This window comes from Cibotium barometz, chromosome 18 (genome assembly GCF_041138505.1).
Source record: "Cibotium barometz isolate CiBa-2024 chromosome 18, ASM4113850v1, whole genome shotgun sequence".
NCBI classification, from domain to species: domain Eukaryota; kingdom Viridiplantae; phylum Streptophyta; class Polypodiopsida; order Cyatheales; family Cibotiaceae; genus Cibotium; species Cibotium barometz.
Genome location: NC_141063.1, coordinates 43,881,339 through 43,905,611, shown reverse-complemented (window position 1 = coordinate 43,905,611; position 24,273 = coordinate 43,881,339). Strand labels below are relative to the sequence as shown.

At 46.2% G+C, this 24,273-nt stretch overlaps 1 protein-coding gene across 2 annotated transcripts in view; it reads left to right on the top strand.

Annotated features, from left to right (window-relative positions):
• Window positions 1-24,273, top strand: part of ATRX (P-loop containing nucleoside triphosphate hydrolases superfamily protein) — a 134,777-nt gene that overhangs the window by 75,334 nt on the left and 35,170 nt on the right. For both annotated transcript variants that reach the window (XM_086812638.1, XM_086812637.1), the window contains 2 exons: window positions 23,821-23,973; window positions 24,056-24,111. In XM_086812638.1, coding sequence (XP_086668764.1) covers window positions 23,821-23,973; window positions 24,056-24,111 — 209 coding nt within the window. The remainder of the gene's footprint in view (window positions 1-23,820; window positions 23,974-24,055; window positions 24,112-24,273) is intronic.

The following is a 24,273-nucleotide window of genomic DNA, read 5'->3' as shown; positions in this document are numbered from 1 at the left end:
CTCGGTTCAAAGATCGCTTGGCTAGTGTTATGGATACTTTTATGCAGCTCACACAGAGTGAGAGATTTGCTGAATTTCTGAGATCTCGCACACAGCCCCGCACAGAGCCCCAGAAAAGGAAGAAGAAGGTTCGTTCGAAGAATCTTTCACAGGGTCATAGTGGTGCCATCCCACAGGAACCATCTTTTGGCCAGTTTCCGAATATGCAGCATGCTTATGGAGCAAACTCTCAGAGTTCCTTCTATGGACAGCCACCTATTCCTCAGCAGAACATGCATCCAGGTTATTTTGGTGGTGGCTCGGTGTTTCAATCCATGACTGGGGGTTATCCTCAGGGAGGCATGGGTATGTATGGGCCTTTTGGAGCCAATTTTCAGCCTGGCATGCAAGGGAATATGTATGGTGGTATGCAGTCCGGTATGGCTGGAAATATGTTTGCAGGCATGCAACCTGGGATGCAAGGCAATATGTTTGATGGCATGCAGCCAGGTATGCATAATGGAATGTATGGAAACATGGCTGGAATGTATGGTATGCCTGGCATGGGAATGGGAAATGTTGACCCAATGATGGGTATGAATGTTGGGGGCAGCAATCTCGCGAAACCACTTCCATATGATAATCTAACGCCTATGGGAAAGGCGAAGGATTACAAGGAAGGGGGAGCTGCAGTGAAGTTTGACACTTTCAGTGGGGCCAAGGATAAATTGAAGGCACTTACCTTTTTACAGCAGTTTGATGCTGCTTTTTCTGGTGGGAATTACACAGAGTCCTCTAAGGTGAGGAAAGCTGCCACTTTTCTCAAGGGCAATGCTTTGCAGTGGTGGTCTACTCTTCTTTTGCAGGGCATAGCACCCACCACATGGGTCCAATTCAAACAGGTTTTCTCTTCCGTATGGCTCACATCTACATTTGAGGTGGATGTTATGACCGCATGGCACAAGCTGGATGCTTCAAAGTGTGATAGTTTGGAGGATTATAACAAGAAGTTTTGGGAAGCTTTACTCCCAGTGACTGCTTATCGTGCCGTGTCTTTATCTGAGCAGGTTGAGAAATATTGTTGTGGGCTGCCCAAGGAGGTACGAGATTATTGTATAAAGACAAGAGTAACGAACATGTCACAGATGATTGAAAATGCTATGACAGCTAATGCGTTACTCACAGGTGGTTCATCTGGGTTTAAAGGCAGTAAGAAATTGAGCAAGAAAGCTGAAGAATTTGGGCATGCTTCTCGTGATACTAAAGGGTCTTCAGAGACAAAGTATAAGAAGTTGCCAATGCCCAAGAGGACTTCTGAGGAAAGACGGGCTTTGAGAGATGCTCAAAAGTGTTTTTACTGTACTTAAGAGGGGCATATGTCATTCAATTGTCCCAAAAGAACGTCCAAAAAGGACCCTGACAATAAAGGAGAGCCCAAGCCAAAGAAACCAAAGCCCTCTGCAGGCTTAGTTCCTGATCTTGTGGGGGAGCAGCTAGGTGGTGAAGCTACAGAGTTGTGCAGGACATGGGGCAAAGTGAGAGATCAGAATGCTTTGATCTTCTTTGACACAGGTGCTAGAGCCAACTTCATTTCACCAGATTTGGCTGGCCGATTGGGGATTCGCGCAGAGGAGATGGGGCCGTTACATGAGGCAAATATGGCTTGTCCAGGGTATGCAGAACCCGTCACTCCTATCATTGGGAAGCTTCGGCTTCATTTGCAGGGTTATGTGGACAGCGAAGAGTTCTTCATCATGCCTTTGGATGACTGTGATGTTTTGTTGGGGATGCCATGGTGCCACAGGGTACATGCGGTGGTGGATACTTACAATAGGAAAATCACTCTGACTCATAGAGGGAAAGAGCATGTATTGGATGTAAAACTCAAAGGGGAATCTGTTCCTATTGTATCTGCTTCGGCGATTTCATCAGTAATGAAAAAGCATCTTTCCGCGTACTTGATTTATGTAAAGGATGCACAGGATGATGAGTCTAAGTCTAATTTGTCAATGTTAGATAAGGACAGGACTGATTTCTTAAGTGGGTTTCAAGACTGTTTTTCCGAGTCATTGCCAGGAGAATTACCTCCAGAGAGGCCAGAAGATCATGCTGTAGATCTGATTCCTAGTAGTACTCCACCAAATAGACCGCCGTATCGTATTAGTGCAGCCCAACAGGAAGAGATTATGAGTCAGGTGCAGGATCTTTTGAATAAAGGGTTGATACAGCCTAGCTCATCACCCTTTTGCTCACCTGTGCTCTTAGTGCAGAAGGATGGTTCTTGGCGCATGTGTATAGATTACAGGGCGCTGAATAAGAATACCATCAAGAATCGATTCCCCATACCGAGGATCGATGACATCTTGGACCGCTTACAGGGCTCCACAGTTTTTAGTCGTATTGACTTGAAAAGCGGGTATCATCAGATACGCATTAGACCCGAGGATGTGCATAAGACAGCATTCCGAACCACGTTTGGGTTGTATGAGTTCTTGGTTATGCCCTTTGGTTTGACAAATGCGCCTGCCACATTTAACAGAATGATGGACAGGATTTTCAGGCCTCATAGAGAGTTTGTGGGCACATTCTTTGATGATATGATTGTGCATTCACGAACTGAGGAAGAGCATAGAAGGCATTTGGCCATTGTGTTTGCAGAACTCAGAAACCATAGGTTGGTTGTTAATGGTGAAGAGTGAGTTCTTTTTGCAAGAGATACATTTCTTGGGACATATTGTGTCTGGTCATGGAGTCCGTATGGATCCAGCCAAGGTAGAAGCAATACTTAATTGGCCAGCTTTGAGGACCGTGCATGATGTACGCAGCTTTCTAGGATTGTGTTCCTATTACAGGCGTTACATACGGCACTTTGCTGAAATTGCTTCGCCTCTTCATGCTTTGACGAAGAAAGCAACTCCGTTTAGATGGGCTGATCGGGAAATTACAGCATTCAAAAAGCTCAAATAAAAGCTTACTTCGGACCCAATATTGGTGTTACCGGACCTCCGAAAGGCTTTTGTTGTCCAGTGTGATGCATGTGGAAGTAACATTGGTGCAGTTCTCATGCAAGAGGGACATGTTATAGCCTATGAGAGTAGAGTTTTGCAAGATGTTGAGAAGCATTTGCAGGTGTATGAGAAAGAGATGTTGGCTGTAATTCACGCTCTTTCTACTTGGAAACACTACTTGCTTGGGGCTGATTTCACTGTGCAGACAGATCATCAGACCTTGCGATATTTCCTCACGCAGACTAAGCTTTCCGAGAAGCATATGCGTTGGGCAAACTTTTTGTCAATGTTTCACTTTCAGATTGTGCATGTGGAAGGCAAAAAGAATGTAGTGGCAGATGCTTTGTCACGCAAGCCACAGGTCTCTGCAGTTTCACTTGCTTATCATCATGAGCTTGATGAAATGAAAGAGCAGTATGCCCATGATGAGGACTTTGAAAGGTTGTATGATCAGATGTCTGAGGGTCAGCGGCATGAGCATTACACTCTCAGAGATGGGTTTTTATTGATGCATGGCAGACTGTGTGTTACCAGGCCATTGCGACTCAAGGTTATGATTGAAAGTCATGCTCCACCGTATGCAGGTCATAGAGGTATTGACGCCACGGTCAAAGCAGTGGAGACTTTCTTTTATTGGCCAACCTTGAGAAGAGATGTTGATGCCTTTGTGAGGCAATGCATCGTATGTCAGAAGGTAAAGTTTGACCGTCAGAAGACACCAGGGTTATTACAGCCTTTACCTATTCCGGATAGACCTTGGGAGAGCATTGCCATGGATTTTGTATTCGATCTTCCACGGACACAAACGGGAAATGATGGCATCTGGACTATCATATGCAGGTTCAGTAAGCAGGCTCATTTCATTCCCGTGCGGAAGACAATTAAAGTGGATCATATGGTGAAGTTGTTCATGGCGAACATCTTCAAGTATCATGGCTTGCCTACGTCTATCATTAGTGATCGTGATCCACGGATGACGAGTTTGTTTTGGAGAGGGTTGTTTGACAACATGGGTACAACTCTCAAGTTTTCATCGTCATTTCATCCACAGACAGATGGTCAGTCAGAAGAGGCTAACTCTACAGTGTTGGATCTTCTCAAGTGTTATGTGTCAGAGCACAAGCAACAATGGGAAAAGTATCTTCCTTTGGTGGAGTTTGCATATAACAACACTGTACATAGCTCGACAGGCAAGGCGCCTTTTGAGATTGTAGAAGGAGGGAAGAAAGTACCACCCATTTTGCATACAAAGGATAAGATCTTTGAGGCTGATCAGTATGTGGAGAGCTTGGATGAAGCTTATCGGAGAGTTAAGTTGGCCCTCCAGAAAACTCAGCTGAAGCAAAAGAAAGCCGCAGACCGTCACAGACGTGATTTACAGTTTGCATTGGGTGATTGGGTTCTTTTGCGTTTTGAAAAGGCTAGACTCAAGAAGATGAAGGGTAAAGAGCGCTTATTCCCTAAGTTGAGCATGCGTTATTATGGGCCTTTTCAGGTTTTGGAAAAGATTGGTGAGGTAACCTATCGTTTGAAGTTACCAGATCACTGGAGGATTCACAATGCTTTTCACGTGAGTCTTCTTAGACCTTTCCGTGGGGATGTGCCTGAGGATGTATCAGATGAGGCTCAGCCGGAAGTTGAGGAACTTGATGAGATGCTGATTCCAGAGCAGATACTGGCACATAAAGAAAGGAAGGTACGAGGTAAAGTTTCGCGTCGCTATCTTGTGAAGTTTAAGAACTATTCACCGATGGATGCGAAGTGGATGGAGGAAGGTGACTTAACAGATTCACCTCAGGTTTTGCAGCTTTATCTCGATGCCTTTGAGTTAGAGCCGACTCTTATTGTGGCTCATTCAGGTTCAGCAGAGCATGGGTCTAGAGCATTACCTGATGCTCAAGAGGGGGGTAGCACCTCCACTCCCTTGATACAGACAGGCTCAGATGACATCTAGAGGTCGCTTGGTGCAGTTTTTATCTCACCCGAAGGTACTGAGGCTGACAGTACATCTGTTTATGGGACTTCTATGATATATGTGTACTAGTCACATGGAGATTTTTGTGGATATGTATGGTTCACAGTGGTATACAACTTGGACTATTACTATGCCATTGGTTTGCAGTGAATGTTGATACATGTGTATGGCTTAGAGAGATTGGGACGCTGATCTTGCCATATTGTATATTTCACTTTGGATATTTTGATGCATCACCAGAATGCAATCGAGGACGCTTGCCATTTTTCAAGAGGGGGGTATGTCATGGCCCTGTGAAAATGGAGCGGTACAAGTGTGGGCATGGTGGTTGCAGAGTCAGAATATTTTATGATTCACATGGGGGGTGCCCGGACAGAGTTTAAGATGTGTGGACATCCCTAGGTGTGAAGGGGGGAACTAAAAACATTAAACTTTAATGTTTAATAAAGTTTGCCCCTAGGCCTTAGTGGCCCTAGGAACTTATTAAAGTTTGGGGCCCTAGGGATTATTTTGGGGGAGGAGCCACTTTTGGAGTTTTCTCTCTCTTCTCTCTCTCTCTCTGTCTCTTCCCTTTTTGGGAGTCGTGGAGCAAAAGAGAGAATTCTAGCGTGGAAAAGCTGTGAAAGAAGGGGGCGACTGCTGAAGGGGCTGTAGCTGCTGTTTTCTGAGTGTTGTATGCTGGAACAGGCCGTACAATCACCGTACAGTGTTGTACGAACAGCAGGAACTGCTGTGGGCAGAGAGGCGCAGACCTGTGGGACAGAGACAGGTGGCTGCGACTGTTGAAAACAGGCTGTACAGTGCTGTACGACTGCAAGTACAGCAGTGTACTTTCTGCAGGTACACTGTACGGCCAGTTCTAGGGCAAGTACAGGTGCTGGACAGTACTGTAGCAGGACGGCGCAGGTAATCAGTAGCAAAATCCAGCAGGCGGCTACCTCTGATTCTCTGCAGAAAGACCGTACCGTCAAGTACAGGCAAGTACAGTCAAGTACAATCAAGTACCGTGCTGATTTTTCAGATCTGTACTTTCAAGGACAGCATAAGAGTGAACATGAGGAGGAGGGTACAGGCAAGTACAAGCACATGTGTTAAGCAGGGTTGTGGATACAAGTGCCTGCAAGTACAGATTGGTGCTGTTGCTTCCTCCAGTGCTGTTTCACGAGCTGAACTTGGTAAGCCTTGTTTCTGTTCATCTATCTCTCTTTCTACTGCTTGATGTCTGTTGCAGATATGTGTTATCTGGCCCCTTGTGAGAGGAGGGGTATGGCAGATTGACAAGGGTTGAGACAGAGTTTGGACAGCGCATGTATGTTTGAGCTGAGAAGATGTATCATGCACTTGAGTTATGCCAGATGTATGCCCATGGCGGGCCTGCTTAGTGATCTTGGCTGATCAGAGGGAGGCACAGTGTGTTATTGTGGAACACAGATCTGTGTGCATAGATCCTCTGTGCTGAGAAGGATTTGTGGGCCGTCAGATTGGACTTACAGGTGTAAACTCTTGGCTGATCTTTGTGTTGTACTCAGCCATTCATATTATTTTAATTGAATAAAGAAATACCGCAAGGGGCGCCAAGCTTTGGGGCCAACAGGTGTCGCTGTGTTTTCAGATTTGGGCACTCTAGCTCCAATCTGCTTTGTTTCACATCTAGACTACAAGTGGACGGGTGATTGCTAATCTACCGCACTCTGGTTTTCTATCAGAGGCCGGTTTCATGGGATCTCTATCCCCCACAATGGACTTCGGCATTCCATGATGTTTGAACACTTGTGCAAGATATATTTTAACCATATGCTCAGTTTTGATGGTCTTTTTGACCGGCAAGAAATGAGCTTGCTTGCTAAACCTGTCCACAATTGTCCAAATTGCATCATTACCCTGTTGGGTACGTGGCAAGTCCATAATGAAATCCATTGTAATACTTTCCCATGGTTGCGTGGGAATAGGCAATGGCTGAAGCAAACCTGGTGTCTTTTGCCTATTAAATTTGACCTTTTGACAGGTGATACATGCACGTACATGTGCCTCTATGTCCTTCTGCACCTGGCCAAAAGAAATACCGCTCAATCATGTGCGTAGTAGGCATTATGCCTCTATGACCAGCATATGGAGGAGCATGGTACTCATCCAAAACCTTTTGCCTCATGTCAGACACCACACATAGGCAATTATCTTTCATGAGATAACCCTCTTTCATCACATATGAGGCATGTGCATGACCAGCCATCAAATCAGCCCAAATAGTGGCAAAATCAGCATCCGTATGATACAAATCACGCATGGTAGACAAGTCCCCATGAGAGGCAACCGAGATAGCTGCTACATACGGCTTTCATGACAATGCATCGGCCACTACATTCTTTTTTCCCGGGGTGTGCAAGATCTGAAAATGAAACATAGAGAGGAAATTGGCCATTCTCATATGCTTCTCTGATAACTTAGTTTGAGTAAGAAAATACCTCAAACTCTGGTGATCTGTCTTCAGAGTGAAATCAGTCCCAAGAAGGTAATGTTTCCATATAGTAAGTGCATGAATTACAGCCAAGAGCTCTTTCTCATAAATGCCAAGAGATAGCTCTGCATCATGCAATCTACGACTCTCATAAGCCGCGGCATGTCCCTCTTGATTAAGGACAGCCCCTATGCAATTTCCAGATGCATCACATTCCACACAAAAAGGCTTTTGCAAATCCAGAACGATCAACACTGGACCATGAGTAGATGCATCTTTCAATTTGAGGAATGCATCTCTCTCTGCATTAGTCCATTTGAACACGGCCTTCTTCTTTGTCAAATCATGCAAAGGAGAAGCAATGCATGCAAAGTGCCGAATGAACCTGCGGTAGTAAGAGCATAATCCAAGAAAACTACGGATCTCATGCACCGAACTCAATTCGGGCCAATTCCGAATTGCATCAATCTTTGCAGGATCCATCCGCACTCCATCTTTGGACACAATATGCCCAAGATAATGTATCTCTGACAAGAAGAACTCACTCTTCTTTGCATTTATGAAGAGTTTATGCTTATGGAGCTCTTCAAAAACAATAGCCAAATGAGCTTTATGCTCTTCTTTGGTCTTTGAGAAGACTAGGATGTCATCAAAGAAGATACCTGTAAATTTCGTGTACCCACGGAATATGCGATCCATCATTCTATTGAATGTAGCTGGGGCATTTGTAAGACCAAAAGGCATAACAAGATACTCATAAAGCCCAAATGCTGTCCTGAAAGCAGTTTTGTGTACATCCTCAGGTACTACACGCACTTGATGATATCCACTCTTGAGATCAATTCGGCTAAAGCATGCCGATCCATCCAACTTGTCAAGGATGTCGTCTATGCGTGGAATCGGAAACCGATTCTTGATGGTAAGCTTATTCAAAGCTCTATAATCCACACACATACGAAAGGATCCATCCTTCTTTTGACCTAAGAGGATGGGTGAACAATATGGGGAAGAGCTTGGCTGAACCAAACTGAAACCGGCCTTTGATAGAAACCAGAGTGCGGTAGACTAGCAGTCACCCGTCCACTTGTAGTCTAGATATGAAAACAGAAAAGATTGGGGCTAGAGTGCCCAAATCTGAAAACAAGGCGACACCTGTTGGCCCCAAAGCTTGGCGCCCCTTGCGGTATTTCTTTATTCAATTCCAAAAAAATATGAGTGGCTGAGTACAACAAAAATCAGCCAAGAGATTACACCTGTATGTCCAATCTGACGGCCCACAATTCCTCTTAGCACAGAGGATCCATGCACACAGATCTGTGTCTCAAAATAACACACTGTGCCTCCCTCTGATTGTTGGGGTAAAGGCATTATGCCCACCCTTATAGTGTGTACAAGCCCATAAGTTATAGTACATAGTACACTTAGTACTTTTAATGTACTAAGTGCACTATGTGTACTAGTGCAATATACATGTGTGATAGGGGAGTCACACACTCAATACCATGAGTTGACTTATCCCCACAACTCTCTCTCTCTCTCTCTTCTTGTTCTCTCTGTGTATGTCTCCCACATGAACTCTAACCCTAATTCTCTCTCTCCCATTCAACTGGTATCAGAGTCTTGTCTAACTCGTACCGTCGTGCTGAATTCTGAAGGTGCTGGTCGTACCCTGATCTGGTTGCCCTACTCTGCCCAGCCAACAGGCGTGGGCTGCTTCAACTGCTGCCCAGCAACTGGAGGTAGGCAGCGAGTAGCGTGGGCTGCCCAGCAGCCACGAGAACTGCCCAGCCATTCAGGCGCAGCCAGGCGCCTACAGCAACCCGTTGGACGTCAGACGCTTGGTCACAAGCGGTGAACGTGTAGCGAAAACACGTGAGCGTTGGGCGAAGGCGGCGGCAACTGGGCGTGAGTGAGCGTAGTCGGGCGAACACACAACGCGTGCCGTAAGCCACTGGACCCGACGGAGCGAAGGCTGGTTACCCCACCAGCGTGCCGTAAGCCACTGGACCAGACGGAGCGAAGGCTGGTTACCAACCAGCGTGCTCTGCCCTTCACCGCCCATTGACAACACCAGCAACACCCCGTCTGCGACGAGAAGCTCTATTGCGCCTTCCTGCAGGAGCTCATCTCCTTCCATTGATATGAGAAGGGTGCTGCACGTGTGCTATTGCTGATGCAGAAAGGGGCGCTTCTTGCTGATGTGCCTGCTGCTGGGGAAAATTTCAAAGCTTTGCCCTCCATAGCTAGATCTGCAAACACACCAGCAAGGTAGCCTTTAATCCCAAACAACAGAGCTGCATTTCTTCACTGCAGATAGCACGAGCAGCCATAAGCTCTCTCAGCAGAGCAGCAGCAGCAGCACCACCACCAAATTCATCAACCCCTTTTTCCTGCAACAAAAACAAAAAATCAGAAATTGCAAGGTATTTTGCTTCAATTTTTTTTTTTGGGATTTGCAATTGAGCAAGTACAATCATCAATTGAGCAGGTACAGGTGCCGAATTGCTCAATTTTTGAGCAAAATTGGCAAAATTGGGTGACATTGGTCACAATCAGGATCAATTTGCAGGAAATTGGATGTCGAAATTTGGGGCTTTTGATGTAATTGTGCAATTAAGCATTCATACATACTGTATGATGTGAGAAATCACACATTCGGGCAAAATTGTAGCAAATTGCAGTGCAAATCAAGGGGCTTTTGTGCCGATTGGATTGATTTGCATGCAGGCACTCGCAGTTGATGCTTTGGGCAACGTGTTGATGCCTGGCAAGCACTCAATGTGCCTGTAAATCAAGGGGCTTTCATGTATTGGATGTATATGTGGCCAGGGGGAAGCATCGCGAAGACTCTGGATGCCTTCATGTGCGTCAATGTACCATGTATGATCAGCAATTGATCTTAAATCAAGGGGCTTCTCAAGATTTTATGCTTGTTGAGCTTGGCAAAGCAGCAGGCAAGACATTTATGCCTTGAATCCTCAGAAATCAGCTTGCAGTCAAGGGGCTTTTGCCCACAGAGTGGGAAGATATGGATGAGCTGGCAAGATCTACTATCATGTTGTCTGTGTTAGACTCTTTACTTTTCAGCATTCGTGAAGAGAAGACAACTTGGGGAATGTGGCAAAGATTGCAGGACTTGTATGCCCAGCAAAGTGCCTCAAGCAAAGTGTATTGGTTGAAGAAACTCATAGGTCTTCAGATAAAGGAAGGGGCGTCTATGGCAGCCCACCTCAATGAGTTTAATGGTATTGTCAGCCAAGTTATAAATCAAAAGTTGGCAATGGACGATGAGTTCAAAGCCACTTTTCTCTTATGCACTTTGCCAGAGAGTTGGGACACATTCAGGACAGCCACTAGCAATTCGAATGCTATGCTGTCATATGCAGATGTTGAGCGTACTCTTCTTCAAGAAGAGATGAACAGGAAAAACAACTCTGTTGGAAAGTCCAATGCAATGAATGCACGTGGGAGATCCCAGCAAAGGGGAAAAAGCCAAGAACGGGGAAGGAGCAAGACCCGCTCCAAAAAGGACTTGGAATGCCATTATTGTGGCAAGAAGGGACACATCAAAAAGCAATGCTACAAATGGAAAAATGATCAAAAGGAAAAGGGAAAAGGCAAAGACAAAGACAAAGATGAAGCCAAAGGGAAAAAGTGGAGTCAAGATTGAAGAAATCAATGTATCACATGCAGGTGACAGTGAGGATGAGGTCCTATTCACGTCTTCACTTGATGCCCATTCACTTCTTACAGGTGGTCATGGTATGCACTCATGGATCATTGATTCAGGTGCCTCCTTTCATGTCACAGGTTGCAGAGACTTGTTTGTCAGGTATACTGCTGGCAATGAAGGAGTGGTTTATTTGGGTGATAACCATGCATGCAAGATTCTTGGCAGAGGTGATGTGAGGCTAGTGTTTTCAGATGGCTCACAGCTTATGCTCCCCATGATGGCAGGCATGTGCCTGAGATCAAGAAGAACCTGCTTTCTACTGGACAGCTTGATGATGCTGATTATGTTACCACATTTGGTCGTGGAAAGTGGAAAATTAGTAAGGGCTCACTGGTTGTTGCCAGAGGCTCTAAGGTGGACACTCTTTACTTCATGCATGCAGGTGTTTGTCACCATGCAAATGTAAATGCAACCGAGCTGCCGGAAATCTCTGTGGCATAGCCGGTTGGGACACATGAGTGTCAAAGGAATGGAGCAATTGTCTCGTTTGGGTTACTTGCCTTCTCTAAAGTTTTGAAGTTTTCAGTTTTGTGAGCATTGTATATATGGTAGGCAAACTACAGTGCCCCCACAAGAAAGCTCTTGGACAGAAAGATGCTCAGTTAGAGCTTGTGCATACAGATGTATGTGAGATGCCTCAGCTTTCTTTGGGAGGGGCAAAATACTTTGTGTCTTTTATTGATGATGCCACACGCAAGGTGTGGGTTTATCCTCTTCGTCTGAAGAGTGATACATTCTCAGTGTTTGAGAAGTTTGTTGCTCTTGTTGAGAATCAAACTGGTAAAACACTGAAGGCTTTGCGTTCCGACAATGGTGGAGAGTATATGTCCAAACAGTTTCAGGACTTTTGTGATGCTAAAGGCATCAAGAGGGAGCTCTCTACTCCTTATGATCCTCCACAAAACGGGACAGCAGAGAGGATGAACAGGACTATTCAGGAGAAGGTCCGTTCTATGTTGTCACATGCTGCATTACCTCATGGTTTTTGGGCTGAAGCTGTTATGACAGCCGTTCACCTTATAAACAGGTCACCTAACACGAGGCTTGGTGGGAAAGTGCCAGAGGAAGTATGGACAGGGAAGCCTCCGTCATATAAGCACTTAAAAGTGTTTGGTTGCGTTGCGTACGTGCACATACGCAAGGAAATGCGCACCAAACTTGATCCTAAGTCTCACAAATGCATATTCCTAGGATATGGTGACAGAGGTGAAATGGGGTATAGACTTTGGGATCCCGTGAATAGAAAGATTATACGTAGCAATGATGTCATTTTTGATGAAACATGCATGTATAAGGAGCCTGCAAGGCAATAGGAGCCTGACAGAGTCATCTTTGATGATGATGGACATCATGGACAACAACCAAGGGCTGTAAATCAGCCATTACAGCAGCAAAACCAGCCCTTAAATGGTGCTCAAAATGGTCCAAATGGACAGCCAGAGATGGCAGAAGATATCCCTATGGATATACCACAGTTAGAGGAGATACCGGGCATGATTTTTCAGCCTTATGGCATGGAACAGGAGCCACCAATGGGTGATATGCAGGCTGGACAGCAACCTGCAAATGATGATCATTGGGTACGGAGGTCCACAAGACCCTCCAGAGCCCCTGACAGGTTTGTTCCAGGGGTTGACTACTTGATGCTCACTGACTGTGGGGAGCCCTCATGTTATGAGGAGGCTTTACAGAGGGCAGACAAGGCTCTATGGGAGCGTGCCATGAAGTCAGAGATGGATTCTCTGCACAAAAATGGAACATGGAAGTTGGTGCATTTGCCTGCAGGCAAGAAGGTTTTGCCATGCAAATGGGTTTACAGGCTCAAAGTTGCACCTGATGCAATTCCAAGATACAAAGCCAGGTTAGTGGCTAAGGGCTTCAAGCAGGAATATGGTGTGGACTTTGATGAGATCTTCTCTCCAGTGGTCAAAATGACCACACTTAGAGCTGTGTTAGCTTTGGTTGCACATGATGATCTGGACTTGATTCAGATGGATGTGAAGACTGCTTTTCTTCACGGTGATCTCCATGAGGAGATATATATGCAGCAGCCAGAGGGTTATGCAGTGAGTGGAAAGGAGAAGCTTGTATGCAAGCTGAAAAAGAGCCTTTATGGGCTCAAACAGGCACCAAGGGAATGGTATCATAAATTTGATACATTCATGAAATCCCAGAAATTCAGGATAAGTGACATAGATCACTGCTTATACACCAAGAAAGCTTTGGATGGCAGTCTATTGATCCTCATCTTGTATGTTGATGATATGTTGATTGCCGGGAAATCTCGTAAGGAGATGGATGCCTTGAAGCAGAGGCTGCATCAAACCTTTGATATGAAGGATTTGGGTGATGCAAATCACATCTTGGGTATGCGGATACTTCGGGACAGAAATCAGCATGTGTTGTATTTGTCTCAGAAGGAATACATTGGCAAAGTTTTGCAGAGGTTCAATATGGACGGGGGGAAGAAGACTACTACTCCTTTGCCTCCATATGTGAAACTAAGTGCTATGGACAGCCCACAGTCGGATAGAGACAGGGCTGATATGGCCAAGGTTCCGTATGCTTCAGCTTGTGGCAGTCTCATGTATGCCATGGTTGCTACTAGGCCGGACATTGCATTTGCAGTGGGAGTGGTTTCTAGATACATGGCCAAACCTGGCAAGAAGCATTGGGAAGCAGTGAAAGGTGTCATGAGATACCTGAATGGCACACAGGATATGTGCATATGCTTTGGCAAACAGGATGCATTAGTGCATGGTTACACGGATTCGGATTATGCCGGTCATCCAGATAACCGGAAGTCTACTACCGGTTATGTGTTTACATTCACAGGAGGTGCTGTGTCATGGATATCCAGGATGCAGAAGTGCACTGCCTTATCTACTACAGAGGCCGAGTATATTGCAGCCACAGAGGCTTGCAAGGAGGCATTATGGCTATCTCGGTTAGTGGTTGATTTGGGTTATACAGGGGATATTCCATTGTTGCATTGTGATAGTCAGAGTGCCATCCAGTTGGCAAAGAACCCTGTCTTTCATGCAAAGACGAAGCATGTGGATGTGAAGTATCACTTCATTAGAGAGGTGATAGAGAACAAGCAAATTCAGCTTGTTAAGATTCATACGGATGACAACCCGGCTGATCTGTTGACAAAGAGTTTGCCTCCGGAGCGGTTTGCTCATTGCAGACACTTGATGGGCATTGGATGAGGCCAGTTTCAGCCTTGATATGGCCTTGCATATTATCATGTACATGCTGATTTTTTTTTTCCCCTTTACTTAAGGGCACTCTGCCTTTAAGTGGGAGGTTGTTGGGGTAAAGGCATTATGCCCACCCTTATAGTGTGTACAAGCCCATAAGTTATAGTACATAGTACACTTAGTACTTTTAATGTACTAAGTGCACTATGTGTACTAGTGCAATATACATGTGTGATAGGGGAGTCACACACTCAATACCATGAGCTGACTTATCCCCACAACTCTCTCTCTCTCTCTCCCTTGCTTCTCTGTGTATGTCTCCCACACATGAACTCTAATTCTAATTCTCTCTCCCATTCACTGATCAGCCAAGACCACTAAACACGGCAGCCATGAGCATACATCTGGCATAACTCAAGTACATGATTCAACATCTCAGCTCATACATACATGTACTGTCCAAACTCTGTCTCAACCCTTGTCAATCTGCCATACCCCTCCTCTCACAAGGGGTCGGATAACTCAAATCTGCAACAGACATCAAGCAGTAGAAAGAGAGATAGATGAACAGATGCGGAGCTTACCAAAATCAGCCCGTGGATGTGTGTAGCCTGTACCAGGAGAGAACCTGCAGCCTGTCCGTACAAGGCTGTACGGCTGGCTTGCACAGAGAAAACAGCAGCAGAATCTCCAACCAACAGTCGACTCCTCCTCCTCAGCTTTTCCACGCTTTCCCACACTCTTTTTGCTCCACGATTCTCTTTTTCCCAAAAAGAAGAGAGAGAGGGAGGAGAGAGAAGCACACACTCCAAAAGTAGAGTGGCCCCCTCTCCATAATAGTCCTAGGGCCCTCCCCACTTTAAAAGTTATTAAAGTCCCTAGGGGCCACTAAGGCCTAGGGGCAACTTTAATAAACATTAAAAGTTTAATGTTCTAGTTTCCCCCTTCACACCTAGGGATGTCCACACATCATTAACTCTGTCCGGGTACCCCCCATGTGAATCATTCAATATTCTGCCTCCAAACCCTTCTCAAGAAGCTCATTTACTTGCTTCATGATCTCCTCTTTTTGGGATGCACTTACACGATAGGCTGGCCTATTAGGTGGTGAGCCACCCGGCACAAGATCAATGCGATGATCTTCCGGTCGTACAGGTGGTAACTCTTTTGGTAACTCATCAGCAAAACAATCATTGTGCTCTTGCAAAAATTTCAGCCTATCATTACAAAGAGTGTTTACATGTACATTATTTTCCTCAACAGGATCTCGTACAAAAATCAAGTACGCAAAAATACTCTTTTTCATTACTTTCTTAATTTGTACATGAGATACAAGGGGAATAGTATCACCCTCTTCACCAGCATCAATTACATGTTCTCGGCCTTTATGCATGAAGGTGATCCTGTTAGTCTTGTAAGCCTTGCACGGATCAATACGTATATGCCAAGGATTTCCAAGCAATACATCACAGCCATTCAAAGTCCCCACAAGAAAATCCTCATGATCCACATAGCCTTGAATGTGTATGCGCAACTTGCCAAAAATAGGCATGACGTGCACTTCTCTGCCAACAAAGGCAGCCCCTGCTTCAATTTGAGGACCCATGTCCTCCACTTCAATACCCAAAGCAGCTGCCATGTGAGTGGATATGAAATTTTCAGATGCACAATCATCAAACATGAACAAAGCGGGCTGATCTTTGAGCTGTCCCCAAGCTTTACATGCAACCCTATCTTTGCTATCATGTGAAGTGTTGCCCTGCACATCCGGAACCATATGCACATTAGGCTTCGGTACCTTAGCATTTTCAGCTTTGTTCTTCTTATTTGGGCATGCTCTTGCCATGTGCTCAGTGCTGCCACAAGTAAAGCATTTGCCTTCACGCATATATTGCTCCTTCTCAGCACTAAGACCAAAGTTTGCCGGCTTATAAGGGCGCTTTTAAGCAAACTTATTTTCAGCTTTTGGACCTGATTTGGCTTGGTTTTGGTCCCTTTTAGGTGGCTGTCCATCATTTGCAGGTTTTGGATAGCCCTCTCTTTGCCTTGAAATGAGGGTTTAGCCTTATTGGATCGACTCAATTTGAGTTCCAATTGCTCGGTGTGGTGGTGGCGGCTGCGATTAATTGGTGTAAGGAATGACCAGGATACATTTGTAATCCCGCTTTGTACACGGCTTGCAATCCCGATTGAAACCTTCTCTTCCTTTCCGCCTCGGTGACATGCATAAATGGAGACACCTCCAAGAGCACTTTCCAAAACTTTTGTACATATGCATTTACCGATTCCCCCTCATTTTGCTTTACCCAATCCCACTTCATTGTTATCTCATTCAATGCATTGGGAGGCAAGAATTGAGCATAGAACCTCTCCTTGAACTCTTCCCATGATCTAACAGGATTCGGTGAGAGCTTCTCCGTGAGCCACCAATGGGCAGCAGTGCCTTTCATGAACATGCTTACATGCCGGATCATGGATTTCTGAGTGAAATCCTCATCACTGAAAGCAATATCAAACTGGGTAATAAAAGCAAGTGCCTTTGATGCATCATATTTCCCATGATATGTGTCAAACTTCACAGATTTGTCTCCGGCTTTGAAGTCACGAGACTTTGATGCATGTGTGTGCATCTCAACATGTTTTCCCCTATGTTTGTCCATTGGGACAGCCCCTGTGACTGGCATCATTTTTGGAGCAAAAGGTGATGCATAAGGCATAGATACATGTGCCCTGTAAGCATGAGGCATGGCTGGCCCCTCAACATGCATTGATACATTTTCAGCCATAACTTCTCCCTCACGAGCACACTCGAAGGGATGAGTGGCATGAGAGATACGCGGAATACCTGCACCAACAGAAAATTGCAGCCCATGTTGCATGTGTTGTGCATGTACATTTTCAGCCGGCAATGGCATTTGACATACATTTTGACCACTGCCATAAACATTGTATCCTTCACGGGCTACATGAGGTATTCCTGCATGGCGTGAAGTCACTGATTGTTCCTCTCCCATCGCATGGAGGTTCATCCTCTTAGACATAAGTTCTTGTTCGGGCACTTGTGGAGATTCCAAGACATGTGGGATGGTTGCCTTTTCTGCATAGGCATCCTCGGTACGAGCCAAGTATGCATGTGCTGCATCCCTCGGTTGCATGTGCAACTCTTGAGCAATCATTGCCATTGCATGATCCATATAAGATTCAGCTTTCTTGGCCTTCAAACGATCATGTACCAATGGATCCTCGCAGCGATAGAGATTCAATTCTTCTTGTTGTGCTTGGAGAAGAGCCTGCATACGAGTAAGTTCAGCCCTCAAAACTATGGACTCTTCTTCTTGCATCTTCTCTTTGCCACGGGACGGCTGTCCCACATATTCATGTTCCCTATTGTGCACCACATGAGTTTGCTCATCCTGTAAAGCATTGGAGGCATGCATTTCATTGTCCCTGCCTCTTGTATTAGCATCTCCAACATTCATTGTATGGCTGTCCATAATGTTCTAAGTGTAGAGATAGCTAGTGTTCACGGTGATCGTCTCTCACGATAGAAGTGAAAGAGAACCGTATGCTCTGATACCAATGTAACTTGGTTGAACACAATGCAGTTCAATACACTTAAATAAAGTAAGATTTGAAGGACACTTGCTCATATACAAGAAGTAAATTGCTGAATTGACAAGAGACACACAATGAGCCGGAACGGCCGACCCCTCCCTTGAGTAAATTGTATTACTATTGGAGAAATTCAATACATAGCTTCACGCGCATCCATTGCCAAATCCTCCATGCCAATGCATATGAAATTCAGCATTTAGAAAACAATGGTATGTCGATGTAGATCACCAAGGAGCTGCCTTGATGCCCGGCCCGACTTCAGTGCCCATATTCTCTACCATTGGCTCTATGTTCTACCAAGCAAGGTAGCAATATCTTCAAGAGCACATAGGACAAGAGAAATACTACACAGGGCGGCTAAACAAGGAGTCCTGCCCTTCTACTGAGTAAGTAATGACAACACATTGTCCAATTAGCTTACCAGTCTTCATAGAAGTTGTTGCAAGCGGAAGCCTTCGCGTTGGAAGCTTTAGAAGTGTTGATATCTTCGATTTGCCGCAATCCTTCACGACAAAAGTCTTCAAGAGGATGAAGGGAACCCTGGGAAAGCTTCCCCTATGGTTCAACTTGAGAAAGGAAGGTTGAAATTAGGGTTTTCAGCAAAAGACCAGATTTTATAGCAAAAATGAGAGCTGTTTTGCTGAATTTCAGTCATTGGGAGTGAGTAGGAGAGTGATTAGCACTTGGAAACACTCTTGGAAGCTTGGAAAACACCCTAGCAAGTTGGGTATGGCTATGGAGAGCTTGGAAATGGAGAGAAATGGTGGAAAAACAGAGTTTTCAGCCTCCAAAAATCCTCATGAAGAGAAAACACGAATTTCTCTTAATAAGTAAGTGAATCGGGGTCCAATCAGGTGAAGGGACATGGGGAGATGCCCATTTATGAGTAAAAGGGAGGATCAGGTCCTGGACATTGAGTCTTGTCCGCCTCGGGACTTGAGTGAGTGTGAACTTGGAAGCGGTCATAATTTATAAGTGACTTTTGGGCGCCCAAACTTTAATGAAATGGGAACGCACTCACTTATAATTATTGGCCAAGTCCTAAGGGCTATCTGAGCCTAGATTGGGTAATACTTACCACTGTTCACATGCCACACAACCATGTCAGCAGACAGTTTCACACGCACGGTTCACAGGCGGGCGTCCCCTTACCCGGAACTACACATTGGTCAAGCAAGCATGAAAACAGCACGCAATTTCAATTGCAAGCAAACACATAAAGATGCTATGCAATGCAGCATTGGCATGAGCAATTTCCGTTCATGAAACCATATAAGATCAGGCGTTTCCAGGCAAGTATATGCAATACCAGACCCAGTGGAAAGCCAATCCTCCAGGCGTTTCCGGGCAGCACAAGTCCCAGCGGAAAGCCAAGTCCTCCAGGCGTTTCCGGGCATGTACACAAAGGCACAAGTCCGAGCGGAAAGCCAAGTCCTCCAGATATTCCGGGCATGATAACATCAAGTCCCAGCGGAATATCATATCCAACTATACAGCATGACACGTGTCAATCACATGCATAGGCACATTCCATAAGCCATGGACACCAATCCAATATGTATATAGTGTGAAAGCAAGAGTGAACCATTCTTTTTCCAAATGGTGACACCAAGAGCCACGATCAACTCCTCCGAAGTAGAGTACTGTAGCCATGCCCCCTCGAATCTATCCTCTGCTGAGTCTATCATGTTAAAGTCCCCATCCATACGCCAAAAGTCGGCATGTGGAAGGGACTAGCAAACTGTACTCCAGAAGGTGGCTCTGCTTGTAGTGGCGTTCGGAGCATATACATTCAAAAAGCCCACCCAATCCTCGTTAATCTTGATGGTCACCCACTGGGCCCGACCAATGTCAATGATGCTTGAGACGAGACAACTGCTGCTGTTAAGAGCTGCTTGCTAATAGAGATACAACTCCCCCCCCCCCCCCCCCCGCGCCCCCCCCCCTCCCCCCCCGCGTCTTGGAGTGGCCAAAAGAGGGAGACTAGAAAGTGTGACTCTTGCCTGGTAGAATCTTCCCGCAACAGCGGGTATGCCCCTATGAAAGATGGTGCTCTCGGAGGAAGAGAATATCAATGAGTCCCCGAACTGCTGTTCTATGAAGCTCTGCTTTAAGGACGCCACACCTCTAAAAGCACTGAGGCCCCCACAAACCTTGGATGTTCCATTAGGCAATCCGCATATCTAATCTCTGTGGGAACCCGAACCATTGGAACTACCCTTCACTCGAAGTGTCTTGAGTGTGGGTTCGACGGGGAGTAATCACAAACAATTCTAGGACGAAGACACGCTAGGAGGACGCAGATCTTGTCCTCCATGTGACGCGACTCTGTCTGAGCTTAGGAATAAGCATAATTTGGGCTCCACCTGTCGCAATGTAGGTATATGTAGGAGGGGAGAAGGGGTACTGCTACTGAGATATCTTCGAAGGAACACAAAGAGCAACACCTCCAAGCTAGAGGACACCACCTCCCTGTCCTGATCTCTATGGCCTCCCTGAGCTTCCCAACTCCATCCAAGCCTGGGTCCAAAGATGGGTAAGCACGTCGGTGATGCGCAGATCATGTAGATGATGAGAGAGCATGACTGCCTGCCCTTGGATGGTGGCAGACACTGACTCTGTGTCCCATTCCGTCCCTAGGGCTGCACTCGAGGGGAAGAAGAAGATCATCGCGCCAGTCTTTGGCGTGGAGTGATGACACACCACACAAATCCAAATGGGATCCATTGTCTCCTCAAAAATATCAGTTCCTTTGACAGGGAGACATCGAAAGAAAGTGTAATCCACTGGCTACCCCAAAACCTTGGTCGCGCGCCGGGGTGGGGGGGGTGTGGGGTTGTGTTGGCTACTTTGGCGGGATAACCCACACTGGAGAGGCGGCGATGGTCATCTCAACCGGCTTTGAAAAGTGATGAATCAAGCGGCGGGCTGAACTCGCCAGTTGCCTCCACTCCGGGTGTGGCGTGGCCAGAGGGTGGAGGGAATGCTCAGGAGAGTCAGAGGGAGGGGGTAGAGCAGGCTCCGAAGGAGACAGGCCAGGGGGAGCTGTTGCGGGGAGAGTTGGAGACGAAGGTTGGGGTGGGGGGAGGGGAAAGTGAGTGGAGGGAGAAGGAAACGGAGGGGAAAGTGAGTGGAGGGAGAAGGAAACAGAAGGGAGGGATCCTCTTGAGAGGAAGGGTCTGCGGAAGACTCGGTAGGGTTAGAGGGCCCCACTGGAATGTGGGAACCTGGAGAGGAATCTCGGTGAGGTAACGACCTCCAATCCCGAGGGCCTGGAGGTGGGTTCCTGGAGGTATCTTGGGCAGCGGCACCGCACAGCTCTGGAGGTTGGCTGGGGGCTTCATCTGAGGTCAACAGTCTACCACTCTGTGGCATCAGTGTTGGCTGTGGCCAGATCCTGGTGCTTTGTTGCCCGAGGGTGACCTTCCCTCCCACCCTCCTAAAGAGGGACTGGGGGGGACAACTGGGGGTGGTCTCTTGGACTTACGATGAGGATAAGCTCTAGCGAGATACCCCATCTACCGGCATATGTAGCATTGGCTTGGGAGGCCATAGTACTCTACTCTTTGTAGAATAGGGGCTTCCCGGAGGCAAGGAAGAGATATGGCATGTGGCATTGTCTCCTGAGAGGCTATGCAGATAGAAGGGATGGAATCTCGGCCGCCCGAGCAAGAATTGAGGCGGCAATGGAGGATTCCATGACTCTAGGAAGTAGATTGCCACAGGAAAGCTTGAAACGCCAGCTAGAGGGTCAGATGCTAGGTGCAAGCCATGCTGCCACCTCGCAAAGATGGCCTGGGCGTTATGCAGCACGATGGGGCTCAGCTGCATGACTTTGTCCGACGTCACTGGTGAGTCAAACTCAACCTAGTAGTAGCCACGTCCCAAAGGATGAATATCAGTAATCTTTCCAAATGCACCAAGGAGGCTAGCATGTATAATAAGATCCGTGAGCTGTTCGCGTGCCGGGTGGCTACCAACAATCTTGCATACCAAAGTGGAGGCCTCTAAGGATGTGATTGTCGAAGCGAGGAGCTGGAGACCCACTTCTGAAAAGGGGAGATAAGGGACGACGACCTCGGTCGGGGATGACAGAGCGGCTTCCATGGAGTCCTCTTAGGGGTTGAAGACCAAAAGAGCCGAAACTTGCCGGAAGGGAATGCTAGCCGAGAACTGAAAACCTGCCTTGAGAACTGAGGTGAGAAGGGGAAATGAGGAGCAGGAAGGAGGGAAAACAAAAAGAAGCAGTCATGGAGTCAGTGTAGCAGATGGAGTGGTTTGCAACAGGCGAAGGTGGAGGAAAGCATTATTTGGGGGTATGTACTTAGAACCAATACATAATTAAGCTCTTAGATCAATTCCAAAGGCCTAGCAACAGGCATGATCAGTTCCAGCAGTTGACCTGCTGCTCTGTCAAGGAAAAGGGATAGCGGGCATGGGGAGAGGAGTGGAGCAGATGGTTAGTTTTTCAGCAAGACTTGGAAGTGGAGATTAGAAGTGGACATTGGTAATGTGTAACTTCAAACTTGATTCTTGAATCTTGACATTGTTTTGATGTGTAAATGCAGCAGCATGTTTTATAGCTTCTATGAGCTGCTTATGAGGGCAACATAAATAAGGTTGCATACGTATGATTTTTGGGGCTGGTAAACCCGCGCGCACACACCCCCCCGCCCCCCGCCCCTGCCGCGGCTGCACTCCCTTCCCTCTCCCCCCTTATGAAACGTTTTCAAAAGGTATGAAACGTTTTTGAAACGCGTTTTTTGAAATGTCTGACTACTATGGATGTATGGGATGATGAAAGGGTTTATTTAGTGCTGATTTAGGCCTGTAGAAGATGTGCTATCAACGCAAAAACCCTGAAAATACAGAAATCTTCAAATAGGGAAAAAACCCTAAAAGGCAGGATCCCTTAAATGGGGCGAAAATCCTAAAACGACATCTTCCTGGAACTCTAAAAAATCAGCAAACCCTAATTTTTTTCCTTTGCAAACCCTTAAATGCCAGAGGTGATTGCAAAGCGTACAGGAAGGTGGGCCACCGGCTGGCAGAAGGGGGAGGCGGCGAGGTGGGCGGAGGCGGGACTAGAAAGGGTGGCAGAAGGGGCTGGTGGGGGGCAGAAGGAGTGCAAGGGAAGGGCGGAAGTAGGGGGGTCGTTACCCACAGGAGGGTGGAACAGGAGAGGAGTGCAGGAGCGGCCTTGGCAGGGAAGGAGAGGGGGGTGCAGAGAGATTGCACAAAGGAGAGGCGGGAAGGAGGCAGGCTACGGGCTGGACTGAAGGGGCAGGTGATGCACATACCGCTTGTGGGGGGCGGGGGGGTGCGGGGCAGGGAAGGTGGGCAGGGCTAACTAGGGGGGAGCAGGTTGCGTACGGGAGCTCCAGCTTCACTTTCTGTAGCCTTCATTTTGCTTTGGTTTCTTCCACCATTATTACTTTCTTGTTTTGTGGTAGAATGGTATTGTTTGAAGGGGGGCACTAGAAAAGATATGATTAATGGTGATGCTTTTAGCTAGAATGGTAATTCTGTTTTTGCATCATGTGGGGTCTTGCATGGACAACATATCAAAGGGCTCAACAAAGAATGCACAGTCTTACCTGAATATCTTGTGATGTTAGCAGTGGACCTTTGAAATTGGCAGAAACTTCAAGATGGTACATACAGTCAGTTTGTAAAAAAGGCAGATATTCAGCTTTCAAAATAAAGCTCGTCTTTACATTACTGTCTTTGTGGTGTATGCAGATTTTAAAAGTAGATTGTGCTGGACTGTTGCATTTTTTTAAGATATGATTTTTTTCTTTTTTTTTCCTGGGACTGTTTAAGATTTGGTCTTTGTGTGATGTGGTTTTCAGAATCCTGGACCAGATATACTTGTTTGTGATGAGGCACACATGATAAAGAACAAAAAAGCAGACATCACACAGGCCTTGAAACAAGTGAAAACTCAAAGACGGATAGCGTTGACAGGGTCACCGTTGCAAAATAACCTAATGGAATACTATTGTGTAAGGTGTTGTTCTTCTGGTCTATGAAAGAGTTCTTAACGAGAATTCACTAAGGGGTTAAAAGCTTTTCTGGTTTGTGCAGATGGTTGATTTTGTCAGGGAAGGATTTTTGGGAAGGCCTCAAGATTTCAAGAATAGGTACTTAGCCCCACTTGCTTGCGTGCTTTGAAGATTTGGCCTTTTGTCTCTCTGTTGCTATGCTCTTGGACACAGTTGTTGAACCAACACTTTTTTATTTTTTTGTATTGAAGACATCTTTCAACATGTCATCAGGTTCCAGTTGCATTGAGAAATTGTTTC